The following is a 23746-nucleotide window of genomic DNA, read 5'->3' on the forward strand; positions in this document are numbered from 1 at the left end:
GTAGGACCTGGCTTTTAGGCTGAATTTCTCCCTTACCACCAAATGGCTTTGTTGCAGGGGAAGGCAGGAAAGATGGTCTGCAATGCTTGAGTCAAGCTTTTGGATGAGGTCTTAACAAACATCAGATGAACCCTACTGTGGATTTCCCACTTTTGAAAATGAAAGGCTCCGTGCTTGACAGAAGTTTGCCCGTCCATGTAACACGAGATGTGGGCAGCTACTGGTGGTCCTGCAGGCTCCTGTTTTGACTATGTCAGTGTTAACATTCATGAGTGTGAAAGAGGATGTGGAAGTTAAAAGGAAAAAGAAAGTGGCCTATGGCTTCAAAAACATCCTTTTTCTACAAAAGGAAATGAGTATGCAAAAATAAAATAGTAAAGAGTATCCCCAAAAAAGATTGAATTTTGCAATCTTTTTTTTTTTTTTTTAAATAATACTTAAAAATATATGAGGAAGGGAAGAAAAAGGCAAAAGCCAAGAGCTAAGTACAGAGGGACATGAAGAGACCTGTTAGGAAGGGAAGTGCCTCCAGCAAAACACTGGTTTTCTTTCCCTGGGAAACTCTGTGCTCCTGGAAATGCATAGTATAGGTACTGAGTTAGCATGGCCAGCACCCTCACCAGTCCAGGGAGTCCAGTCTTGGTGGCCAGGGGTCAGCCCTATTTGGGAGGTATAGTCCCACTTCGGGAAGTGTACCCGCCATACAGAGATGCAGTCCACACTTCTTGCTTGGCAGAACAGGCTGTTTCTCCTTCTCCTAAAGTGGGGCTTTGCAGGGTGCTGCCACTCGGGAGCCATGGGCCAGTCCAAGTCAGTATGGATGGTTGGACATGGGGGACCCCCACGCTCATACCTCAGACTGATGGGGTGACCACAGCCCTCTCATACATGCGCTCCAAGATGCGGTGGATGCTGGCAAAGCCCGGCCGGTCAGCAGGCAGCTTGCTCCAGCAGAGGCGCATCAGGTTGTAGAGCTCCAGGGGGCAATTGTCCGGGCAGGAGAGGACATTCCCATCCCTCACATAGTAGATGACCTCCTCGTGAGCCATCCCGTAGTAAGGCTGCATGCCATAAGAGAAGATCTCCCACAGCACCACCCCGTAGGCCCACACGTCAGACTCTGTGGTGTAGCGGTTGTAGAAAATGGACTCAGGGGGCATCCAGCGGATGGGGATGGCATCATTCTCATTCGCTTTGTAATAGTCAGCTGAATACATGTTCCTTGAGAGACCAAAGTCAGCAATTTTGACCACCATGTTCTCCCCCACCAGGCAGTTCCTGGTAGCCAAATCCCGGTGGACAAACTTGCGCTCAGAGAGGTATGCCATGCCTGCAGCCACCTGCTTGGCAATGCAGAGCTGGCTGGTGCAGCACAGTGCCAGGGGATTGGGGAGGTGGATCCGGGTGTCCAGGCTACTGTGCACCAGTCTGCAGAGGTTGCGGGGTGAGCGGTCACGCAGGTACTCATTGAGATCCCCATAGGCCATGTACTCGAACAGCAGGCACATTGGTTTCCCAACAGCACACACACCTGGAAGAATATAGAGGCACCACACAGGTCATTTGGGGAGCAAAGAGGGTTATGTTTTGTAAAACAAGGAAAATCCAGAAATAGTTACACAAAAGGGAGACTTTCAACAATGCATAAAGGGACGAGAGAGAGGTGAAGCATGCAAATACCATCAAGTTTTCATGCATCCCTTTTTGTCTTTGAAGCTCCTTCACCAGGGATCTAATCTTGAGCTCTGTGGGAGGTGCTAACAAGTCATACAGTTGTCTAACTTGTCCAGACACCCCAGGAAAAAGATACACTTTTTGAGCCATTTTTAATTAAGAGCACAATCCTGCTTAAGTTGATATTAACAGAAGCATTGCCTCTTCCCAGTTGCAACTGGAAGGACATACTTTCAGAAAGTAACCTTTACAATTCTGATCATGGTATTCTTAAATATTTGTTTGTTGTAATTAGTTGCCTATACTGATATGGGTGTAGGGGCTACACATATGAAGGAAGACTTCAGGAGTTATCACATGAGTCTTGTTCAATGGTTCAGTGGGATACTTGAAATGTAAAGACTACCCCTTCTTCTGTTTTTTTTCAACAGCTCATGAAAAAAATGTTGGTTGCAGACATTACTTTTGGCATGACAGACAATCAAAAATGAAAGAAGGAGAGATTTGCCACATATGATAGATACAGAACCTAGTCCTGCTGAAGGGCACATGCTTGGCCCTACACCAGTTTTACTGGAGGCCAGCATCTGTACAGGACCCCACTCACACCAGTTTTACTGAGTATACAGTGATATGGTTGAAATATTTGCATGCCTATTATTAAATTGTCAACCAGCAAAAGCCAGCATTTAAAATGTATGTGTTTTGCTTTCCTAGGACCATCATTTAGCAATTGGTGATCCAACTTATTGTGAAATCTGAAATTCTTGTTGATGACCTAACACTTGAATCTTTGAGGAAAAACAGATAGCTGTTCCCAGTGTGATAAAATCAGGATCTGACAAGCATGAGGAGTGTATGTGAGAGCTTTATCATCTAAGCTGTCTTCAGCAACGTGGCTGTTTTCTCCACACCCCCACAATGTGAAACTAGTCTGTTCCTGTACCTTTGCCCTTTCCTGACCTAAAATGTGTTTACACTAAACACAATGTTTATTTGAATTTGGGGCATTTCCTGCTTTTCTTTTCTGTAGCCAAAGTACTCATACCAAGACAGCTTTCCCAAAACTGGGATTGATCTATTTCCAAATTTTGTGGAGCTTCCCGTTGAAATAAATGAAGATCTCAGTTGCCTGTTCACAAGAATCTTACAGCAGGACTGCAAGGTCAATGTGGCTAGCAATATCTACTTTAGTCAAAACCTGAGAATTTATTGAAGTAAAATTTGGTCAGCAGCTTTCTTCACAGCAGAATGCCTTATTAACCAAGCTGTGGCACTAAGACTTTCTAAAAAACCCAATAAACCATGTTTCCTTTCAGTTCAAAAAGGAAGGAAGAGACCATTTTTGTGGTTGTCTTTTTTTTTGTTTTTTTAATGCTGGTGAGTGTTGAGACATCTCAATAGTAAGTGGGACCCATAAAACTAACAACACTTGTGCCTGGGTTTTTTTAAGTACCCGCAAAATAAATCACAGCTCCAAGAAGTTCATGCCTTCCCCATAAGACATCTGTGCCAGTGTTACTAAACTGGAAGCAGAGCTAGGCAGCATGATGGTCAACAGTATATTCAACTCAGGGTGGGAAGGTTTATTACAATGCACCATCCTGTTAAGGCAAGAGCATCAAACCTACATTTTGCAGTTGTTCTGGTGGACGATTTAACAGAGCATGCAGTGGCACATAAAAGAGCTCACATCTTTGCAAGAGGCATTTTCTCTTGCAAGAGAGACCATCACTTCCATTTGCATTAAGTTCTAGTCATGGATGTGTATTCACTCCTGCACCCTCAACAACCCCACAGCAGATTTTCAGAAGGTGGTACCCTGTATGTGTGTGCCTGATTCACCTACCTAAAAGCTTGACAATATTCGGATTGTCAAACTCCGCCATGAGGGCTGCCTCCCTCTGAAAGTCAGCCTGCATGTCTGCAGATGCTTCTTCCTTCAGCATTTTCACTGCCACCATTGTGAATGGCTCATACGGCAGCAGTCCTGGGGCCCTGAAGGGAGAGGGGAGAAAGGAAAGCATCAGTGCATCAGTGATGGATGCGTTCACAGTAAATGTAGGCTTTGTTTCTGGTGCAAAAGGATAGGCTGACAGAAAATTAAAAAAAAAAAAAGAAAAAAAAAAAGCAAGGCCCCAGCATCAGCCAAGGAACATCAGAACATCAAAGAACATCTTCACCCCTTGGGCATGTCTGTGTTGCAGAGTACAGTGATATTTAATTTAGTTCAGGGCGGACAGAATCCAGTATAGGCTTTTTTTGATCAATGCTCTTTCTGCTTACAGACTCTTTACCATGACTGGTAAAGACAGAAATAAATAACAGGTTGGTAACCTCTCCCTGGGTTGGAGGTCACATCAGAAACTTCATGGAGAGCAGGATGGGACTCTTCAATCAAAACAATTTGCTTTTGGGGTATAATGACTGAGCTCACCAGAGTTAAACATAAACCTACCTTATATGGAAATATTGAAAGAGTCTCTTTTCACTCTGTCTTGTCCCATACCTGGCACAATGGTGGCATTGGTACATCTGGCTATTATTAGAGTGAAAGTAATAATTACAGTATGTTCCTCTGGTTTTGTAAGGAAAATATCCTTCTACCACTATTCTGTGTGTGTGCCTGTAATTCAACAAGTCATAAACCAGTTAGCTAATTTCAGCTGAAATTTATGTGGTAGAGCTGAGGTCTAGGAAATAGTTATGCTCCTGCAAGTTTTGTGGAAACAGATGACAGGACAGAAGGGACAAACTGTACATGTGCCCTTTCTGAAGAACAACTTAATGCATGAATACACCCATGTTAAGACAGTGGTGAATATTCAGTTAGAGCTTAGAGACACAAATCCATAGGAAACAGAGCTTCCTGATCTAGAGCAATCACAGACTCATTTTGTTTTCTTATGCCCAGGTAACTTAGCCCCCAACAAGTTTAATTAGATGGGCTTGCCAAAGATTTACGGGTAGCTGTTGCCAAAGAAGTGTAACTTTCCACTCTTAAAACCTGCATCAAACAAAGATGTGCATTTTGCTCCCACAAACGTTCTTCCCAGGGGTCCTGCAGCTGAAGCACGCTCCTTACAGGTAGCAGCCAGAGCCCATGGAGAAGTGGCATCCATTTATGTGTCGTGTTACTATGTCGGCCCGACTGCCCTCCCATTGCTCAAATGCCAGGTTATTTTACTGTTCAGTAACCCCAAGAGGAGGTTCCAATTTCCAAAGCAAACTTCCAATTTCCTTGTCATCTACTCCAGACATATGGCTGTTGCAACAGTTGCACTTGGATGCTGTAAATGTCAAATGCCAGAAGATGGCAGGGTGCCCATTGAGAAAGGAATCTCACAGGTGGCCAGATCACTGAGACACTTGGACAAGTAGATCTGGCACCCCAGAGCAAAGGAGCGGAGTCCACACTTGTCTGCTACTGCCTCCATTACAGCAAAATGTCTTTTTTGTTTCCCCTGTGCTGGCAGCGAGTCTAGTCTAGTAGGAGCAGAGAAGTACCAGCACCTACCAGCTGCTGTCTAATCTCAGTGCTGAAGAAAGTCAGCAACAGCCTGAAGAAATGAGCAGAGCATTTAAAAGTAAAAAGAAGAGAGCCTTTATCTCTCCCAAACAGCCTCAATGTAGATTACGACTCATCACTGGCTAGCAGACCTAGTGCAGTGCCAAAGCAGGAGCAGGCACAGCTCCATCTTGCATGCTTCAGAGAAACTCACCCCTGGATAAAGCCTGAAGTACGCCCATCTTCACTGAAATCCTGTAATGTAAACTAACCTGAATGTATCTTAAGTGAGATTAAGCTGCACAAAGCCTTTTAATGGGCCTTCAGGCAACAGCGAGAAATTTCACCCTTGGTAACCCATGAGATAATTCAGTCCGGTTCAGCAGACCTGGGAAAATCATACTGATCTGGAACAGAGACAGACTGTTTGCAGTCTTGGCAGAGAGCTGTTGAAGTTGACCCCTTTTGTGCCCAAAAACCAGTGTTTGAACAAAGGGATAGGAGCGTATCTGCAGGTGAGCAATGGGAAGCTGCTGCTTCTGAAATTAATCAGGAGAATTTATGCAGCAGACCAGAACATAGACTGTTTTCTAGAAAACAGGTAAATTTATTCTAAACCTGGGAAGGATCAACAGAAATTACCTCGGGTTAGGAGAAATATCCACGTTCACACATGGGATAGACAGCAGCTGTCCTTGTCTTCTTCACTATCAATGGATTTGTGCAACACTGGCAGCATCTGACTTTTAGTTACCTGCCATTCAAAGAACTGACCAGGGATGCAAGTAGGGATTTTGCCCTGAGCCCACCTACAGAGAGTGCCTGACTTCAAGTTTCCAGTCAGGTTTTCTTTCCAGAGCAGTAACAGGAAAAACTGAGGAGCACCTTTAACCTGTATTTGAGATTGTGTCTTGTCCCCCATCTTCCCTAACATGACAGCTTCTGCTAGATTATTAAATGATGCAATTAACATCTACTGAGGATGGTGGAGACTTACCTTTACCCCATCCTTTGGAGAAATTTGTATGTGGGCAGGAGAGTGCTCAGAATTGGCAGGGGCTTGTTTCGTTGTTTGGTTTGGGTTTTTTAATTAACATCCACACTCTTTTTCAGCTATATTTGCGACAGTAAGTCAGAGAAACACCCTTTTCACTTGGAAAGAACATGAGAAGAATTCAGTCAGAGAAACTCCAACTTTAGGGACAGTCTTGTATGTTGTACAGATGGCAAGCTGTGCCTTTGCTGTGGGGGTCTACTGGTCTGCTACCAAAGACCCCACATCCAGACTTTTAGGCAATTCTGAATTCTAGGCTTAGAATGGACCATAAAGCCCCAGCTCTGTGAGAAAACTTACATGCTGGTCTGCGCTGAACTGCATGGGACTGCTGGCATGTGGGTCCAGCAGTGTCCTCCCAGGGGCGGAGGATCCTAGTTGGCCATTACAACACGGTCAGGACAAGCCTGAGCCAGGTCCTGAATCTTGTTTTAAGGACATCTATTAGGGTAACTGGTTACTTCCTCATCCTTTTCAGTGTGAAGCTGCCCCCAGTGAAGATGGCAGCCTTTCAGGAGAAGCTAGTAAATGATAGCCAGACGCTTCCTGTCCTAACATGTTGCTTGACCCAGGAGTGAGTAAACACTGAATCAGGATTCGCAGCAAGCCAACTGGCAAAGGCATTGCTGGCACGGTGCACAGAGCTGTGTTTACAGGAGAGGGAGAAACATGAGACCAGGAAAAGTAAGGGGGCTGCTAAACTTAGCTCAAGATGTCCATTTAACACACGTAGACAAGTACATTTTATCCATCTGAGATGCAAAGGCAATGATTTGAGCTGTAATAGCTTCAGTAACCTGGAGGGATGCTCAGTGGGCACTACTGGATCAGCAGTCTGCGCTGCTCTGCCCGTGGTGCACAGATATACCAGTAACTTAAATGTTCCCTGGAAATATGAGGCCTTCGAGGGACTTTTGATAGAGATACTAACAAAAATATGGCTCAGAAGCAATATTTCTGTGGCTCCTTCTCTGAGCCACAGAGAGCAAGGTGTTTCTGAGGGTATGGTACTCTCCACTTTGCAAAAGCTAGCTAAGATGTGTTGCACTGTTTTTTCTTCTCTTTTTCTCCCAGTTTCCACTGACAATAGCAAAAAGTTTTACTTAAGAGAAATTGCATCACTGGGGTGGACGAAATCCACATAAAAGGCCTCTACACCACTTTAGTGCTTGCTTAACCCAGTGCTTTAGTGACATTTGAATGCCCTTTGAGAGGTCCTGCTGAATGTGGGTGAGAGTCACTTCCCACTCAGACAGGTCTGTGCAGCACTTACTGTATTGAAGCTTCCAGCGCAGGGCAGAAGCAGCACTCTGCAGGAAGATCGCCTGCCCTGCCTGCGCACCCACAGCATGGTGAAGACCCCTGCCACATGAGCGAGAAGGCAACTCTCTGCAGGGCATCCCGAGCACTGCACTGAGGCTGGGACGTGGGCTGCCCTGTGCCCCTGTGCCGGCTGCCGTGCAGTGCCCTGAGCACAGCTGTGGCACAGTTCCTACAGCTTTGTTCTTGTTTCAAGCTCACATGCGTTTGGCTTTGCCGTCCAGGCTAACAATCAATCATAGGCTAAGCATCTGTGATTTTCCCACTGCGTGCCCTTCGAACTTTGTTATATTTAGCTCTCTCTGTATTAAAGAAAAGTATGACTGCAGTTCTTCCATCAGAAACTATTGATACTGACTCCCCACTCCAACACATCTAACCTGCGTGCAACTATTTTCCTAGCTGATACATCAACAGCACAGCTATAAACATTAAAAGTTTCTGCAATTATGAATACTTTTTGCAAGGAGATTCCTTTGTCTTTGAAATCAATGGAATGGGAGCAGCTCCACCAGGCAGGTCTTGGCCCACAGTGGGACTCTGATACTCCCCTAGTTTTTTTGAGGTCATGACACACTACTCCAGATACAGCTACAAAATCTGCCACATGCCAGACTTATTAACTGTAAAGGACAAAAAATACCATCCTGAGTAAACATGGAACTGGACAGTCTGTCCACTTTCTTTCAGGAATTTGGAGATGGGATTTTCCAAGACCAGTACTGGCCAAAGACTGTGCTGCAAAAATTATGGACTCTGTCAAGACAAACAAGACACCCTCCGTCCACCTCAGTCTAGGCAGAACTAGGTCCGTCTCTGCGTTTTTCAATTGAACATCTTTCACATTTGAAGTACGTGATCTCACCTCCCATGAGATTTAACAGAATTGGAATCTGATCTGATACCTTAAATTTTAAACAAGCAACAGTGGCTGCAAATTCCAAGTATAAAAAATGAGTAACCAAATGGCACACACACACAAAAAAAAAAAAAAAAAAAACCAAAAACCAAACCACCCACAAAAAAACAAGTTGGCCTAAGTGGCTTGGGTTTTTAGGGGATTTTTGGTTTGGTTTGGTTTGTTTTTGCCACTGAATGAAATGGACAATGGGTCAGGACCTAACTAGCATTAGACATTGCCCTCTGTGGCAATTACTGGCCAATGTTGGTGTTATAATGGAGGATACCACGCACCAACAATTTGCAAATACTGGGAAATGCAAGAATTTCACAATAGGTCACATCACAGGCAATACTCTTGGCAAAAACAGTGATGATAAATTTAGCTAAGCTTTTATACCAGACTTTAGGTATGTCAGTAAGACATCTACTGGAAAGAAGAACAAAAGAGTCATTTGTGACAAAAGTTTAACAAATATCAACAGCATGCAGTGGACAACAGAAACAATTATTCAGGCGTGAGTGTAGCACATGGTACACATGCATTTGATTTTGGCTTGAGTGAACAAATGACTCATTTCCAGTGCCCAGCTAAGCAGTTGCCTGACTGCCAAATTTTCCCAGGTATCTCCAGATAAAGAAGACTCACACACAGGCCACTTACCTTGCTTGAAAGACTCTCCCAAATGCGCCTTCCCCAATGTCTCTCACATATTCAATATTGTTCCTGGGATACTCCAGGCTGAGCAGTTTTGGATTAAGGAGCAGGGGTATCCGCTGGTACATCGGGTTGGGGTGCAGCCGGTCCAGGAGGAGTTCAGAGGGCAGAGTGGTGAGTGTCGGTGTCTCTGACTCTCTGAAACAGTGGAACAGTTTTCAGTCAGTGCGTGCAAAGCCCTCAACCAGAAGATAACTATTTGTATCTGCTCTGGGGGTGCTTTCTTTCAGGATGGAAGAGACAGATTCAGCAGGGCTGTTGAAAGACCCTTGATGCAAGATGTCATGCCATGTCCCCAGAACAGTCACTTGGCCACCTTCTGCTCTGGCACAAGGACTCACCAGAGCTTACACTGGGCTGCCACAAGCAAAGGGAGGGCTGCTCCCCCCAACCAGGCGTTTGCAGGATTATGCTCTCAGACAAAGGCAAGCCTTCTTTCAAAGCAACATTTGTTGCCTTGAATTAAGTCACAAGCTTTACCTTTTTTTGTTTTTCCACTGTTTTCGCCGACGGCAGCAAACCAGGATGACAATGCCAAGGATGACGACCAGAGCAAAGCTGGAGATGATCGAGACGATAACAGTCATGGAGTATGTAGGGGAAAAGGGAGGAGGAGGGGGGAGATTTGGAGTCTCTCCATTTGGTTTTCTGGTTCCTAGTGATAACGATACTGTAATGCAAACAAAATCAGAAGGTTACAGCTCTATTAGTTTATAGGACTTTCTCTAAGAGGTATTTACAGCGTCAGCCTGATGTCCTGGGAATTACTGATATTACAGATAGAAGCATATGACTGCATGAGAGGAACACACTTGGAAAGCTTGGTTTGCAGGAAGTAAAATCCATTTGTGCTTGCCAAATGTGAAAACCCAGGATCTGGTAAAGACCAAGACAATGTTCCCATTAAGCTGGGAACACAGTTTTGGTAAGGAATGGTTGCAGGACTAACAGATGGGAGATCACATCTGATGGTCTCAACAGTATTCAAATATAGTCATGTCTGTGGTGGGAAAGTTCAATGGTCTACAATGTGGACCACAATGTATCATGTGTCCTAAAAGGAATTTGCAGAGAGGACTGTAAGACCAAGTAAGTATACAGTGATACTTTCCTGAAATAACCTCTACCATCCAACAATTTGCATCTCAGTATCTTTATGGGGCAAATATGGTAAATTAGTATAAAATACATTTGACTGTACTGCTAGAAAAAAAAAAATCATATTCAGGTAGCTACCTAATGAGTGCTTTCTGAGACATTCTAGAAAATGCTGATCTGTACTGGCAATGATTGAGAACAGAAAGAAATTTAAACCATTCTTTTTAAGGCCAAATAAACTGATACTGTCTTGTGTTCCTTTAAGTCGACAGCACCCCTGTTCTCTGTGCAAGCAGGCTTGTCTTATTTCCGAACACTGAGATCCAGAAACTGTGCATCTTGGATGAGACACATTTCAAAAATCATTGTGTTCTTTGAACAAGAAATAACAGAAATACTTAGTTTCAACATCACAGAGCAAAGATACTTCCGTCTTTTTAAGGTTTGTTTTAATTAGAACTGGGTTTTATTATTGAGAAGCTTGCCAGAAGCAAAACATCTTTGGAAAATAGCCCAAGAACCCTAGCTTCTCCTCAAAACATGGTGTGGCAAATCCATTTTTCATACTACCACAGGCAATTTGATTTCATCCTTTGCCCTTAATATAATCTGGGGCAAGGTGCTCAATTTGTATATCTCGAAATTCCCATCTTTAAGGTGCATGTTACACCTTCTGGTTAAATATGCTGAGTGAGTCAATGAGAAGAACCAGGAGTGGCTGAATCCAGAAGATGGAACAGATCAGTGTGGCTGTGAGTGCTCAGGATGCAAACACCTTGCATGGCCCCAAAACAACCACTGTAGCAGAAATCGTAAACTGCAGTTGCCTACCATCTCCACAGGGAGACACGCTGCAGTATTCCCAGGTCACAGATGGGTCTTTCGTGTAGCACCAGGGACGTTCATTCTCACCTCCTGGATTGCGGCAGTAATTCTCGGCATCAGACAGCTCAGGGAAAACCTGAGGAGTCCTCCTGTGCAAGTGAGGAGCCTTGGGGAAGAAAATAAATTGCATTAGTGTTTCAGTATAATTTTCCCTGCTTGTATTAGCAAAACAAAACCAAACAAAACAAAGGAGCAAAGAAAGGCAGAGGTAAACCAGCCTTTCAGTAGCCTGCCAGAATGACAGAGAATGCACCTTGCCACAGGACTTGCTGCTTGAAATACAAAGAGGGTGTGACACACCAATGAACTCAAGAATGAAGGCAACCTGTCCCCTGCTCAGCCCTCCCACTGGGACTAGACTGCCTGGCTCCAGGAAACTGGAAAAGCAGACCTCGACCATGGCTCTCCATTCAATGGGTCTCACACTGATGCACACCTGGTCGCTCCACTTCTGGCAGGGAATGCCGGAGGCTGTCACGTTGGCCCAGCCCTGGTAAAACTGGCCATTGCCACTGTAGCAAGTCCCTGGGGATAAAAAAACCACATGGGGTCAATGCATCTCAGACCATGTCATGCAACCAGCACTCAAAATAGTAAATTTAAGGTTGCTACACAAGAGCATATGGCGATTCACAACAGATTTGAAGCATATAAAAAGACCAAACAACAGCACGTGGGGAACTGCTTCATCTCCTGTTCATACTTAAATGGAATTTTGAGCTCAATACATAAGATCAGGTCTGGTAAAACTCCAAAGAGGGACCTGGAGATCTTTCAGATTGAGAAAATGGGTCATGTGCCTGCGATGGTTGCACTGCATCTACACAGTTCACATCTTTTCCACACAGAAAGTGTAGAGTACAGCCACAGTAAAGCCACCTATGCTAAACCAAGGCAGAAAGCAAACTGCAGCACTGGTCGCATGATTCCCATCCCGCACTCTTACAGTGACTCTAACAGCCTGGGGCAGATAGTAGAGGGCTGGAATTCATTAAGTCCCACAGTGGTATCCCTCCACCCTGCCTCTGTACAATGCTTGTCCTTTTCAACTGAATGTCTGCAAATAGACCATGGTTTTCAGCATGTGTGGAAGTCACAGACTGAAGGCCAACTAGAAATCTGAAAGAATAGTATCAGTATAAAATAATGTTCTTTATAATGAGGAATGTGTAGTTCACTTTCCATACACAAGGCTTACTCTGGTTGCAGAAAAATTAAGCAGAAAATCTTGAGAGGATTTTACTGCAAGAGTATGTTCCCAAAACATAAATGTAGTAACCACCTGTCCTCATAAGAGACTTTAATGCATGTTGGCATAATCTACGAAGCAGGAAAACAGAGGAGATGTAGCCTTACATGCTTTAACACATGCTAGTTAATCTTGTGTAAACTCTGCTGACCAGGGACTAACGCTATGGTTGGTAGCATGCATTAAGGTCCACTGGAATATTAACCGTGTTAGATAAATTAACATGCCAGCAAACACTGTTGTCATCATTTTATTTTCTATTGTATTTTTAAACTTGCAGCTCAGAAAAAGAAAACCAGGAGAAAACCTGACCGTTCTAAAATAAATACTTTTTTAAGCAGATCTTTTTGAGATTCATGAAAGCTTTGTAGAAGTTTTGATCCAAGTTTGAGACAAAGGCTATGTGTTTTAATTTATCCTCACAGATTGCCCCATTTCTCCTGTAGGAGGAACAGAGTAAATGCATCATGATGACTACCTGCTCTTTTCTTCTTACATCACCCACTGCACTCAGCATTGCAGTTATGGTCTTTTACAGACCCTTAGCTTTCTGAACTTTCACCAGGCACCAGGCAGTACATGCAGGTAGGTAGCAACACCACCACGACAATGTTTGCTCCGGGTGACTGAGCTCAAACACAGGATCAAGTTATTGTAGCTGAAGGCATGCAACTACCTCAGTATAGGAATGGCTGTGGACTTCATGAGTACAATTAATCCATCACAAATGCAAAATAAAATGCTCTAGCTTGCACTTCTTTGACTGATATGTAAGCTACCATGTTATGATTCACATCTGTGACAAGCTAGCAGCCTCCACATGGCCAGCACCTGTAGCTCTGCAGTGGTGTAAAATCTAGTTAAGCTGCCCTAGAACATAGCTGTGTGTCTGAGTCCAGCATTTTAAATTCAAAGGCAAGGAAAACAATGCCTTAAACCTGCCTCATGACTGAACTAGTAACCAACATGAAAAAAACTTTTGCAAAGATCTGAAATAAACATCAGTGTGACACCTTAGAGGAGCAATGTGGAGAGCTCTAGGGGCAACAGAAACACTAAGGAAGAACCCCTGAGCCCTTGGTGGCCTGGAAAATGCAGATGCTCTCATATATGGTCTTGCTACAATGAAGACAGAGGGAATAATAAAGGTGGTCCAACTGGATTTTAATTAGTAAGTTTGATGGGCAAGCTAGAAAATTTTTCAGTTCATGCTCCCCAATCCTTTGTGCACATATCAATGCCTATAAAGTAAAAAAAAGAGAGGGAAATACCACTAAAATGTTATTGTTATGTGTCCCAGATTCATGACCAAATAATGCATATCTGTGCAATGCCATCCTGGGAAAATACTGTGAAAGCTGAACAAAAAGGTTACACATTTACAGAGGCCATGTCCTGAACTTTCAGATACCCAAGGGGAGGCTAGAACCATCCCATGAATATCCCACTCATTTGCTGGCATCCCGCCCTCATACTTCTTTTCCCAGAGAGGGTATGGCTGCATCTGGGGGCTGTAAGCATTGGGCACTGATGCTGGAGTGCCCACAGAATGCTAAAGCACTTGTCTTCCAGGTATGCAGCACTGGACACCTGGGGCTGGGCCGGCCAGTTGGAGCCAAGGCATTCCAATGAAAGAAAATTCCCCCAAAATTATCGATTTCACTTTTTTTCACTTTCTCCCTCTATGCACACCGTGGTGCCTGCCACTGCAAAATCTGCAGACCTCACCTGGTCAGAACCATGGCAGGAGGGAGGTTCTTCCTTTTCCCAACAGGACAAGTTCAGTGACTGAGCTTCAAACTGCAGCTAGATGTCAGTTGGAAGAGCTGAATGTGCATGTTTCAGCCATGACCAGCAGCAGGGCAGAAGGCTGACAGAAGTCACAGTAGCGTTGCAGGAGATGGCTGGGTCCCTCCATTGGTCATGGAAGGTCATGCACAAAAGAGCCAGACTCCAGACATGATTGAAGGAAATTGCTGGTGCCTTTTGGGTAATAAGGGCCAGGGTGACATAGGTAACCATGTCAGTAACAGCATATAAGGCTGTGATGTCCTTGGTAGCAGTATCAGAAATACCAAATACGGGTAGAGAAAAACTAGAAGTAATGAATATTAAGAAGAAGAAACAGCTGGCAGGGAGGGTATCAGCTAGAAGTGTCATGCCCCTCTAATCGCAGTTACCAGCCCACATTCATCCCAACCTCTGACGAGCTGGAAATGTGTTTCCCCATGCCTTAGATGTGGAAGCTCAGGCACTCCCTGGCAATAACCTGAATCCAGCCAGTCAAGACCAGAGCAAAACACAAAAGTTCTGTACAAGCTGCATCTTCAACAAAGAATATCATGCCCATCACTAGAAACATAGAGCCTGGAGCAGTCTACTTACTGGTTATATTCTCCTTCTTAAAATCTGTAAAAATACAAGACAAGACATAAGGGGAGGTTGTCCAGAAAGTGACATAACTGGGTGCTTGCTGAGGAGCATGCTATGGGAAAAAAATTCTCTCCCAACAGTGCCTAAGCAGTTTGTTTCTTTGCAATGGCATCTTGAATGGTAATTTTGCCATCATTAAGATTGATTTGAGCAATGAGATTTTTATGACATTCTCAATAAAAAGCAGCTTTATTTACTTAAGGGATTTTTCCGGAACCCCAGTTGGAAAAGACAGGCAAATAGCCAATGCAGCTATCACAGTCCTGTGCACAAGCGCTGACAGGATGGTACCCACCATCAGCCTTTACTTTAGTTGTAAATTATGGATCACATCTTTCCACCCTCCCTCACCAGCAGCACAGGTCTACAGACAATGGGCAGCATGTGCCACCTTACCAAAGAAAGGGATGTGGGTGCAGGTGCTGGGGTCCTGGTGCAGGCTGGGCAGCCTGTTGCATTCAGGAAGAGTGAGCAGCATCAACCCTGGCTTGTAAATCCCCTTCTGAGAGTTATCCTCCATTGAGAGCCATTCCTTAAAGCAGTAGAGATCCTTTACAGCAAGGCAATTCTCTCTACATTATTTCGTAAAAAACAGTGAAATACAGCAGTCAATGGCTTGACAACAATGGCTGCTCTTAGCAGTGGTGTGCAGGGGTTATGCAGGCTGATGGAAATCTGTTTACTGAGCTATGCTTCCTTAAACCAGTCTGTCTGGCTCATAAACCATAAAGGAAACTGTATGAAATATAACAGCTTCCTTTAGGAAACCCACAAAGCTACATTTTTAATGAATCAGGGTTATGGTCAAAACACAGCACACATCACAGTCTGTAAGGAGTTCATTCCCATCTTTTTCTACAGACTTATTTCCATCTTCTACTAATAAACATCATGTCCATAAGTTATCTTAGCATTTATCAGTACATTCTAAAAATCTCACCTGTCTTCTGTAAATTGGACATTAAAGTGTCATCTATCAAAGACAGAACATGAGCTGCAATTCTTCATCATCTTGAACTAAATATTTGTCTGTATTTTTAACCTCACAGAATTGCCCACACAATTTTCTTCTTTTCTCCACAGACAACTTCATGTCCCTTTTTCATCTGTCAGCTGTCAGCAGCAAAACCTTTACAGGCCTGGTAAAACAAGAGACCTAACTGTGTCCTACCTAATGTATTACCTTCATAACATTAGCTGATAAGTGCTTTGGATGTTTGAATGTTCCTTAGATCAGAAACTGTGAAGAAGGCCAAGGCAGCAATATCTGCTTTACCAAAAAAAAAAAAAAAAAAAAAAAAAAAAACTGGAAAGTTTGAAGATTTGTTGCATTAATTTATCTGTGATTTATTTATGTACTGATTCTTGAGAATCTGACTTGCAAAACCAGCTTTGAGGGCATGTTCAGAGATTACTTCGCTGAGCTCAGCTGAAGTCCTTTGTGGATCCACATCCTTCCCAACCATCACACAGCGATGCAGAAAGGGTCTGCATGGAGTCTGTGGTAAAGGTTTTAGCCAGATTCATCCCCTGCTGGGCTGATGCGGTCTTAGAGCATTTTTGGCAAGAGCAGGTGGCCATGAGTTTTGGTGATGACTGCCAACACTGCAAACCCTCTAAAGCACTGGAAGGATGGAGGACATTGGGAATTTTACCAGGACAGCAGCATTTCTGCAACAGCAAAAGGATGCCCTTCAGGTCTGTAGGCTGAAGCCATCAAAGCCAAGCTGCCCCATACTTGTTTTTAGCCAGTGCTGGTTTATTCCTTCCTCACTTCCATTAAAATCAGAATGAAGCCAGATGGCACAATTTATCTTTTATATGTTAAACAATGAATGGAGCAGGAAATGACCTTCGGAAGTAAAGAAATGTTTAGCTAGAGAAATGAGAAAATCTTGCATTTGAAGCATTGTCTGACATCTGGGAGATGTGGGTTGCATTAGCTGCCTTCACTCCTGAAGCCTCAGCATCCTTAAAACAAGCCCTATTTGATGTGCAACTGAAAAATGTAAGACTTTTCCGCTGCAATCCTCTTCACTCCAGCGTTAAAGGCAAGTTATCTTCATCCACCAAGTCACTCCAGGAGCATGGTGAGGCAGCCAGAGAGAGGATGGTCAGTCTCCTCTAGCTAGGTTCATAACATTGTTATAACACTTAATCCTGAGCAGTGAGAGTTTGATGAGATCATATGCAAAGATTACTTCAGATTATTATTAGAAATTTTATGTCATGTAAATGACAGATGTACAAAGAACAGTAGCAGCAGAAGAGGACAAGTGGGCCAGTAACATTTTAGGGACCACAAAGGACTGTTTAAGGACTGTTTAAGGGAGGTAGGGAGACACAGACCCGACCAAAGTGAGACATTTCCCAACATGAGACTGATCCCTGCAGCCTGGTCACTTTATATCAGCAGTGGTTGAAATAGAAACTGAGGGGTTTTTCTTTTGCTATCACTGAAGCAGTCAGTGGTAAAAGGCAGATGTAATCAATAATTATGAGATATCACTTTCCCTTAAAAACAGAAAAACTTTAATTTTAATCGAATTGCATGATAATTTATGTGAAGTGAATTTTTTCACGTTATTTTCTTGTTTCACTTCATCATGTTTTACCCCCTGATTATTTTTATAACAGCTTTACTTAGTCTGTTTGCAAGTTGTTATTCTTGCTAGCTAGCTTCTAAACTAAAATGAACATAAAAGATTACATGGGGAGAGAAAAAATGACGCAGAGAATATATAGCAAGATAAACACACATGGAAATATGTCAAAGGAAATATGTTCCTCAAAACCTAGGAGAATTCTCCAGCCTCTGAAATAGCTAAATTCTTACTCATGAAGTATATCAGCTGAAAACTGGTGTATAGACAGTTTCTGCAGAGGTATAAAGTTGTCAGTAAAAAGCAGGTAAGACAATTGGAAAGTAACCAAGACCATGTGAAATGTGTTAGAGAGCCCCCAGTTGTCTCAACTGTTCAGAAGTTCATATTACATGTCTGAGTTATCAAAAGGAGCATTGGGTTAGGGCTTTGGAGAACTGTTGTCCAGCTGATGTGCACTGGGAACAGGAAACAGGAAGGATGCCCTTCCAGGGCTCTTGTCATGAAAAAAAGCTGTATTTAATTCTGCATTAAAATCACCAGGAAAAATCATTAAAGGGAAGAAAACATAACTGACTCATGGATTTGAAGAAAGATGATGTCAAGTATGCCATTAAGATTTAGACATGTTTTCAAATGCTGTGCCTGTTAGCTCATGATTCAGTGCAGATTTATGTGGATTTCTATCAGTCTGAATTCAGAAATGCCCCAGAAGTGTAGGTCTTCATGTGAATCACCATGAATTCTGGTCCTGCAGGGCCACTCATGAGCAGGAGTAAATGATGTGAGATCCAGATCTCACTGAAAGGCCTCACGGAGTGCTGTGCAAAATCCTTAGCTGACAAATGTGCTGTGCACGTGTGGCTCAGATATAAATACTGTCACATATCTTGAAAAAAAGCAGAGAGATCATATACTAAATGGCACAATGACAAAAAGCAGAACAACAAGGCAGCAGGGAGGAGTCTGCCATCAAAAATAAAGTTTCAGCACTTTGGCTGTATGATTATCTGTGGATACTTGCACATAACACTTCTTTCACAGGATATATGCCACTACTGTGCTGGTAGAGGAATACTGAACAGCATAGGCACCAAACAGAGAACACAATGTGTTGTCAGGCTTTGTACTGGGATTTTCCTCTGTGCCTTTCTTTTAGAGATATTAAAGGAGAAGCAATCAGAAGTGTCCAGATTACAAAGACATCATGCTGCTGATTGTCCTAAAAGGCCCCTACAACTGGAAAAATAATTGTCAGTAGACTACATCTGGCCCAAGTCCAGCTGGCAGTGTGCTTGGTATGTCTGCAGAAAAGACTTGTATTTTATTTGAGACACTAGAGTTGGGGTTGCTCTCCCAATAAACACAAATCTGAAAAATCTGTTTTAAAATGCAGTTCAAGGAGGACAACAGCAAAGTACTGCACTTAGGCAGGGATGTCAGCTGCCCGAACATGAAATGGATAATAACCAGACAACAGTCCTCTGGGGGCTGAAAATGGATATGAATCAGTTGTGGCCAGCAGTTGTGTTAGGGAAAAAAGAAAGATTCACCCTGAGATACCTTCATGGAGCTGTACGATGCAGGGCACACCAAGTAATCATTTCATTATCGTTAACACTAACAAAACCTAGGCTAGAGGCTATATATATTTAGCGCTTAAGGAAAAATGAGGAGTAGAAGCTTCAGAGGCCAGAAAAGAAAGAACTATGAGCAGAGCTTGGGAAAAGATGCTTTAGTCTAGTCTGAGGGAAAACATAAAATCTTGCTGCAAAGAGGATGGGAAGAAACTTGTCTCCACAGCCATGGTGGGGACAAGAGGGATCAGTAAGGGAAGGTGTCTGCTCAGGAGGTTTCACAGGGAGGGAGCAGTGTCTCTGTTACTCGTACATATTGCACAAACACCTGTCAGCAGTGGATTAGCTGTAGTGGGAGATGCTTTGACTCCTTGGGGTCCCTGCCAGCCCCATTTCAATGCACATTTCTGTGCATATGGGAGGATACAAGAGCCAGATGGGAGGTTTGGTTTAGCAAGTACAATTACACTGCCAGTGGAGACACTGGTCATCTTCATTGTGGTGGGAAATGCTGAATGATTAGTGTATCGCCTCGGCCACATTTGTTGAATGTACTGTGACCATATTTAGTCAAAATTCAAATTACTTTTGTAGTAATAATAAGTACATACTGGCCTGGTAAGATTTAGCAGATAGCAATATGTTAATTATTTAAATCAATTATGTCATTCAAAAGGATATTTCTTGTCAACACTGTCCTCTAAAAGGCTGATATAACACAGACATCTGGGCCTGAAAGTCAGTCTGTACCCTAGCAAAAAGCACAGAGAGAGCTGGATCACGTCATCTTTGTGCATACAGAGAAGAGAGCAAAGGGAAAACCCATGCAAACCTAGAGGGCCCATTTTCATTCAGCAATACTGCAGGTCTGGGCAGACCCTCACCACTCCCTCGCTGCCTACACATTCCCATGAAATGAAAGTGAAAGATGAGCATTTTCTTTTTCATTTACCTGCACACTGGCTTTGGAGCTGGCCCAGCTCCTGAGGGATTGCACTCCTGGAAGATGTAGTTACACAGCAGAGACTCAGCGGCCGGTTGGCAGAATGAACTCACCATTTTCAGTTCAGTCCAGGCAGTGTGCACAAGCAGCTCTTGGGTCTCCTCTGGGTCAGCATAGGAGGAGTTGAAGAAAACAAGAGCATTCTTCGCCAAGATAGCACTACACACCTCACCTCTGTATGTGCTGCAGTAGCCTGCATCGCCCTTGTACAGCTTGCTGTCGAGGACAAGAGCACACACAGTAAGCTCACAGCCCTAAACACCTGTAGGAACAGGATGCCTAGGCTCTGTTTCTGAATAAAGTGGCATCTGTAAGGCTAACAGAGGGTGGAGGAGAGGGTAGACACTTATAACCACTAAAAACAGTTAATACCATCCAAACTTCTGCAAGGAACTTCGGTGTAAACACAGGGCCCTACTGGCAAGCTCCAAGGCTGAGTTCTGGCTGAGAGTTACTAGCATTGTAAGTGCGCAAAAAGACTGAGCAATCACATACAACCATGAACTACCATGGCCTCTCACCCTGCCCCCCAGCCCTAAAGAGAAAAGGTGGTGTTTTCCTGTTTCCCTGCAGTAGAGATCAGCCATGCTCTTTGCTGCACACCTGTGATAACTCAGGATTTTTTGCTCTGCTGACTATCAGGATGAGCAGGATCCAGGTGAGTCCTACCGAACACATGCCAGGAATTTCTTCATGAGATCAGACCAGCAAAACTACTGCCTGCCCCTCCTCAGCTCCTGTACCCATCCTGACCCTGCCTCGCTTCAACACAGGTTTAGATGGGATACACAGGGAAAAGGAGTGTACAAGCCTCTGCAGTTGTCCTTCTGGTGCTTCCAGGCAAGGTCCATCCTCTCCACTGTATCTCTCAGTTTGCAAACTCCTGCTGCAAAGCATGGGGCCATAGCTATGCCGGAGCAATAAAAAGCACAGCAGGGTTGGCTCCTTTGTGGGATGTTTATTTATCTTTCCTGTGTTTTTTCGCATCTAGCAGGAGACAGCTGTCATCCCTCCCTCCTTTGTCCCCATGGCCATCAAAAGGGAGCAGCAAGGCGAGGGCACGCACAGGTCATCCATGCTCCCAGCAGCTCCCATGGCCACCCTACAGCAGCAAGGTCTGAAGGTGAGGATGTGCCCTCTTCTCAAGCAGCCTGTGCTGCAGGATGCCACTGGGGTGGGGGGAATTTGGGGAAACAGCCTCCTCTGTGTGGGGGGGAACAGCTGAATCAGGGAGGGAAGAAGGGCTGGGTGCAGCTGTCCCCACTGCTCATTCGGTCAGTGTAACTGGGGTCAGAGCGTTCAATTCACAACACACCAACCATTTGCAGTAGCCAGCAGAGCTATTTGTATCTTTGCCTTTTATTTCTTTACCCTGTCCAAATAATCACCCATTGTCAACCCTGGGGGTTCTTGCTGGTCTTCTTCGAAAAGCTGCAAGTACATGGACAAGATATTACACAGGATGCCCAAATTTCTGCTTTTCAAATGCTGCTCTCTGCAGATGACACTCTCTAACCTTGGTTTAGCTGCAGTACTTTGGGGTCCATAGCAAATTTTTTAAAATCTTTTTTTCCCTATATGTCACCTTGGCTATAAAATACAAGAAAGCACCAATTCCTTGAGATAGTACTAAAACAGCTGTGATGCTGTGACATCCTGCATCACACCAGGTGCCACAGACACCCCTTCATGTGACACAGCCCCCCCCCCCAGCATCCTGTTCCAGTCCCACAGCCTGTGACATCAGCCAGGCACAGAGCAAGTTTCCCCACAGCACCGCACTGCACCCAGAACTCTTCTAGAGCTGTCCTTGACTTGGCAGGGGTCACATTATTCATGTTTTCCTGATGATGCCCACTGTGTTTGATTTGAAAGGTATGTCCTTCCTGCGCCCCAAGGGGCAAAAGAGGGCACAGGAGTGCATGGGGCAGCTGTGCTGCTGACTTCAGTGGACTGTGGAAGCACCCTTACAAGAGCCACCATTGCTAATATTGTGTTTCCTCACTTTTTTAGAACCTGCAGGCAGACACAGACCAGACTGCAACAGAGAAACAGCAACAAGATGCTTCTCACAGTGCCTTGTCACAGAAAGGGAATTTTGTGCAGCAAATGTTGAGAACAACTGCAGAACAGAAGGGCTGAGCATATGATCACTGTTCACATGACTGTCACACCTACATGGGTGCAGGTGTAAGGCATAAGTCTGCCATCATCATCGTTGGATGGTCACTAAATCACTTACAAACTTCCTGAATCAATCTTGCAGGCGCCTGTGAGGGAGGCAAGGGCCTTCACAGGGAGGCTGTGTCAGCAGAGTGGCAAAGCCATTTGTTCAGACTTTCTCAGGCTCTTGTCTTTTCTCTGAGGGACAGTAGCTCCCAGTACTCTTCCCAGGCTAACCCTCTCATTTGCAGACTGATCTGTCAGTGCAACATTCAGAAATATGCTAGGATTCTAAAAAGAAAAAGCCAGCAGAACTGTTCAGTACTCCCAAAAATACTAAGCAGAAGTGCATGTCTGATCACATACAAGTGGCTTTACCTATCCATAATTCTTCTTGGAACAAATATCTAAACATCTCTTGCCCTTATCTGGTGATGACCAAACAAGAATACGTTTATTGGCTGTGTGCAGACAAGAGTTTAACTTGCAGTTAAGCTTTTGCCTGTAGATTTATAAGGCCAGTGAAGTTGCAGATGTGTCACTGTGAGCAGAATTTGGTCCAGAATGTTCTGGTCACCTCTATATTTTAAACACACTTACTGATGTGCGATCCACTGCTTGCTTGATACAAAAGCATCCTTATCTACCTGGGCCCAGACTCTAATTATACCTGTATGAAGGAGATCAGTGTTCTCTTTAGGTGAACTTCATCTGCATGCTTGGTATCCAAAACCCCACTCCATTAATTAAAGCCAAATTAACCAAAGCCTCTTGGTTCATCATTCTTCTCCCTGGCCAAGAGAAAACCCCAGGCAGCCACAAAAAGTCATTCTTACCTCCATTCTGCCGAGAGGCACCAGATCCAAGGTTTGTTATGAGCAGGAGAAAGAAGAAATGGAAAAGACATCAGTGACGTTTCACTGCTCACTCTGAGATGTGAGAGTTAAGATTTCCATGCTAAGAAATCTGTCTGAGAGCTGTAAGCTATCTGAAAAGGATGCAGCTAAATTCTATATTTATTTTGCATCTTTCTGTGGGGAAGAAGAGTTGGGCAACACTGGATGCTGTATGGGGAGAGGGAATGAGAAGGAGGAAGTGTATTGTTTACTACAGTTCTTGCTGAGCTGGACTGTTGCACCCTAAACCCACACCTTTACCCTTACCCTTTGGGTCCTACATAACTGGCAGGTAGCACCCTCTGTTTAAACCACCTCTGCACCCATTCCTGAAGGCAGCAGCTATAACAGGTGGGAGAAACCAGGGCTGGAGAAGCAGCACAGGCATGGCCATGACCCTATTTGCAGCGTTGTGAGAGCTAGGCTGCACTGTCACAGGGAGAAGGTGCTAGGCATCAGCCAAGGACTGGGACACCTCTGTCCTGGGACCCTTGGGAGCTAGGATAAGGCCAAGGAGGGCTCCTGCTCAGATCTGCACATTCAGACTAGTGAGAGAAGCTGCACTGCTTCTCCCTGCTGTAGGTGCAAGTAGCTGCACCAACCCTCCTGATGCATTTGCAGCTCTGCTTCATAGGGCAGAGCTTTGCCTGGTGTAAAAGCAGGAG

At 44.2% G+C, this 23746-nt stretch overlaps 1 protein-coding gene across 2 annotated transcripts in view; it reads right to left on the reverse strand.

Moving 5' to 3' along the window:
- Window positions 1-854: 854 nt before the first annotated feature.
- Window positions 855-23746, reverse strand: part of MUSK (muscle associated receptor tyrosine kinase) — a 52718-nt gene continuing 29826 nt past the window's right edge. Inside the window, exons 8-17 of one of the 2 annotated variants that reach the window (XM_026866613.1) lie at window positions 23022-23028; window positions 19972-20238; window positions 15236-15411; window positions 14792-14815; window positions 11594-11682; window positions 11104-11263; window positions 9655-9844; window positions 9121-9312; window positions 3524-3672; window positions 855-1531 (exon numbers count right to left, since the gene is read on the reverse strand). In XM_026866613.1, coding sequence (XP_026722414.1) covers window positions 855-1531; window positions 3524-3672; window positions 9121-9312; window positions 9655-9844; window positions 11104-11263; window positions 11594-11682; window positions 14792-14815; window positions 15236-15411; window positions 19972-20238; window positions 23022-23028 — 1931 coding nt within the window. The remainder of the gene's footprint in view (window positions 1532-3523; window positions 3673-9120; window positions 9313-9654; window positions 9845-11103; window positions 11264-11593; window positions 11683-14791; window positions 14816-15235; window positions 15412-19971; window positions 20239-23021; window positions 23029-23746) is intronic. The other variant, XM_026866614.1, reaches the window with a different exon arrangement.

Source organism: Athene cunicularia (genome assembly GCF_003259725.1).
Source record: "Athene cunicularia isolate RWA chromosome Z unlocalized genomic scaffold, athCun1 chrZ_part3, whole genome shotgun sequence".
Classification (NCBI taxonomy): Eukaryota; Metazoa; Chordata; class Aves; order Strigiformes; family Strigidae; genus Athene; species Athene cunicularia.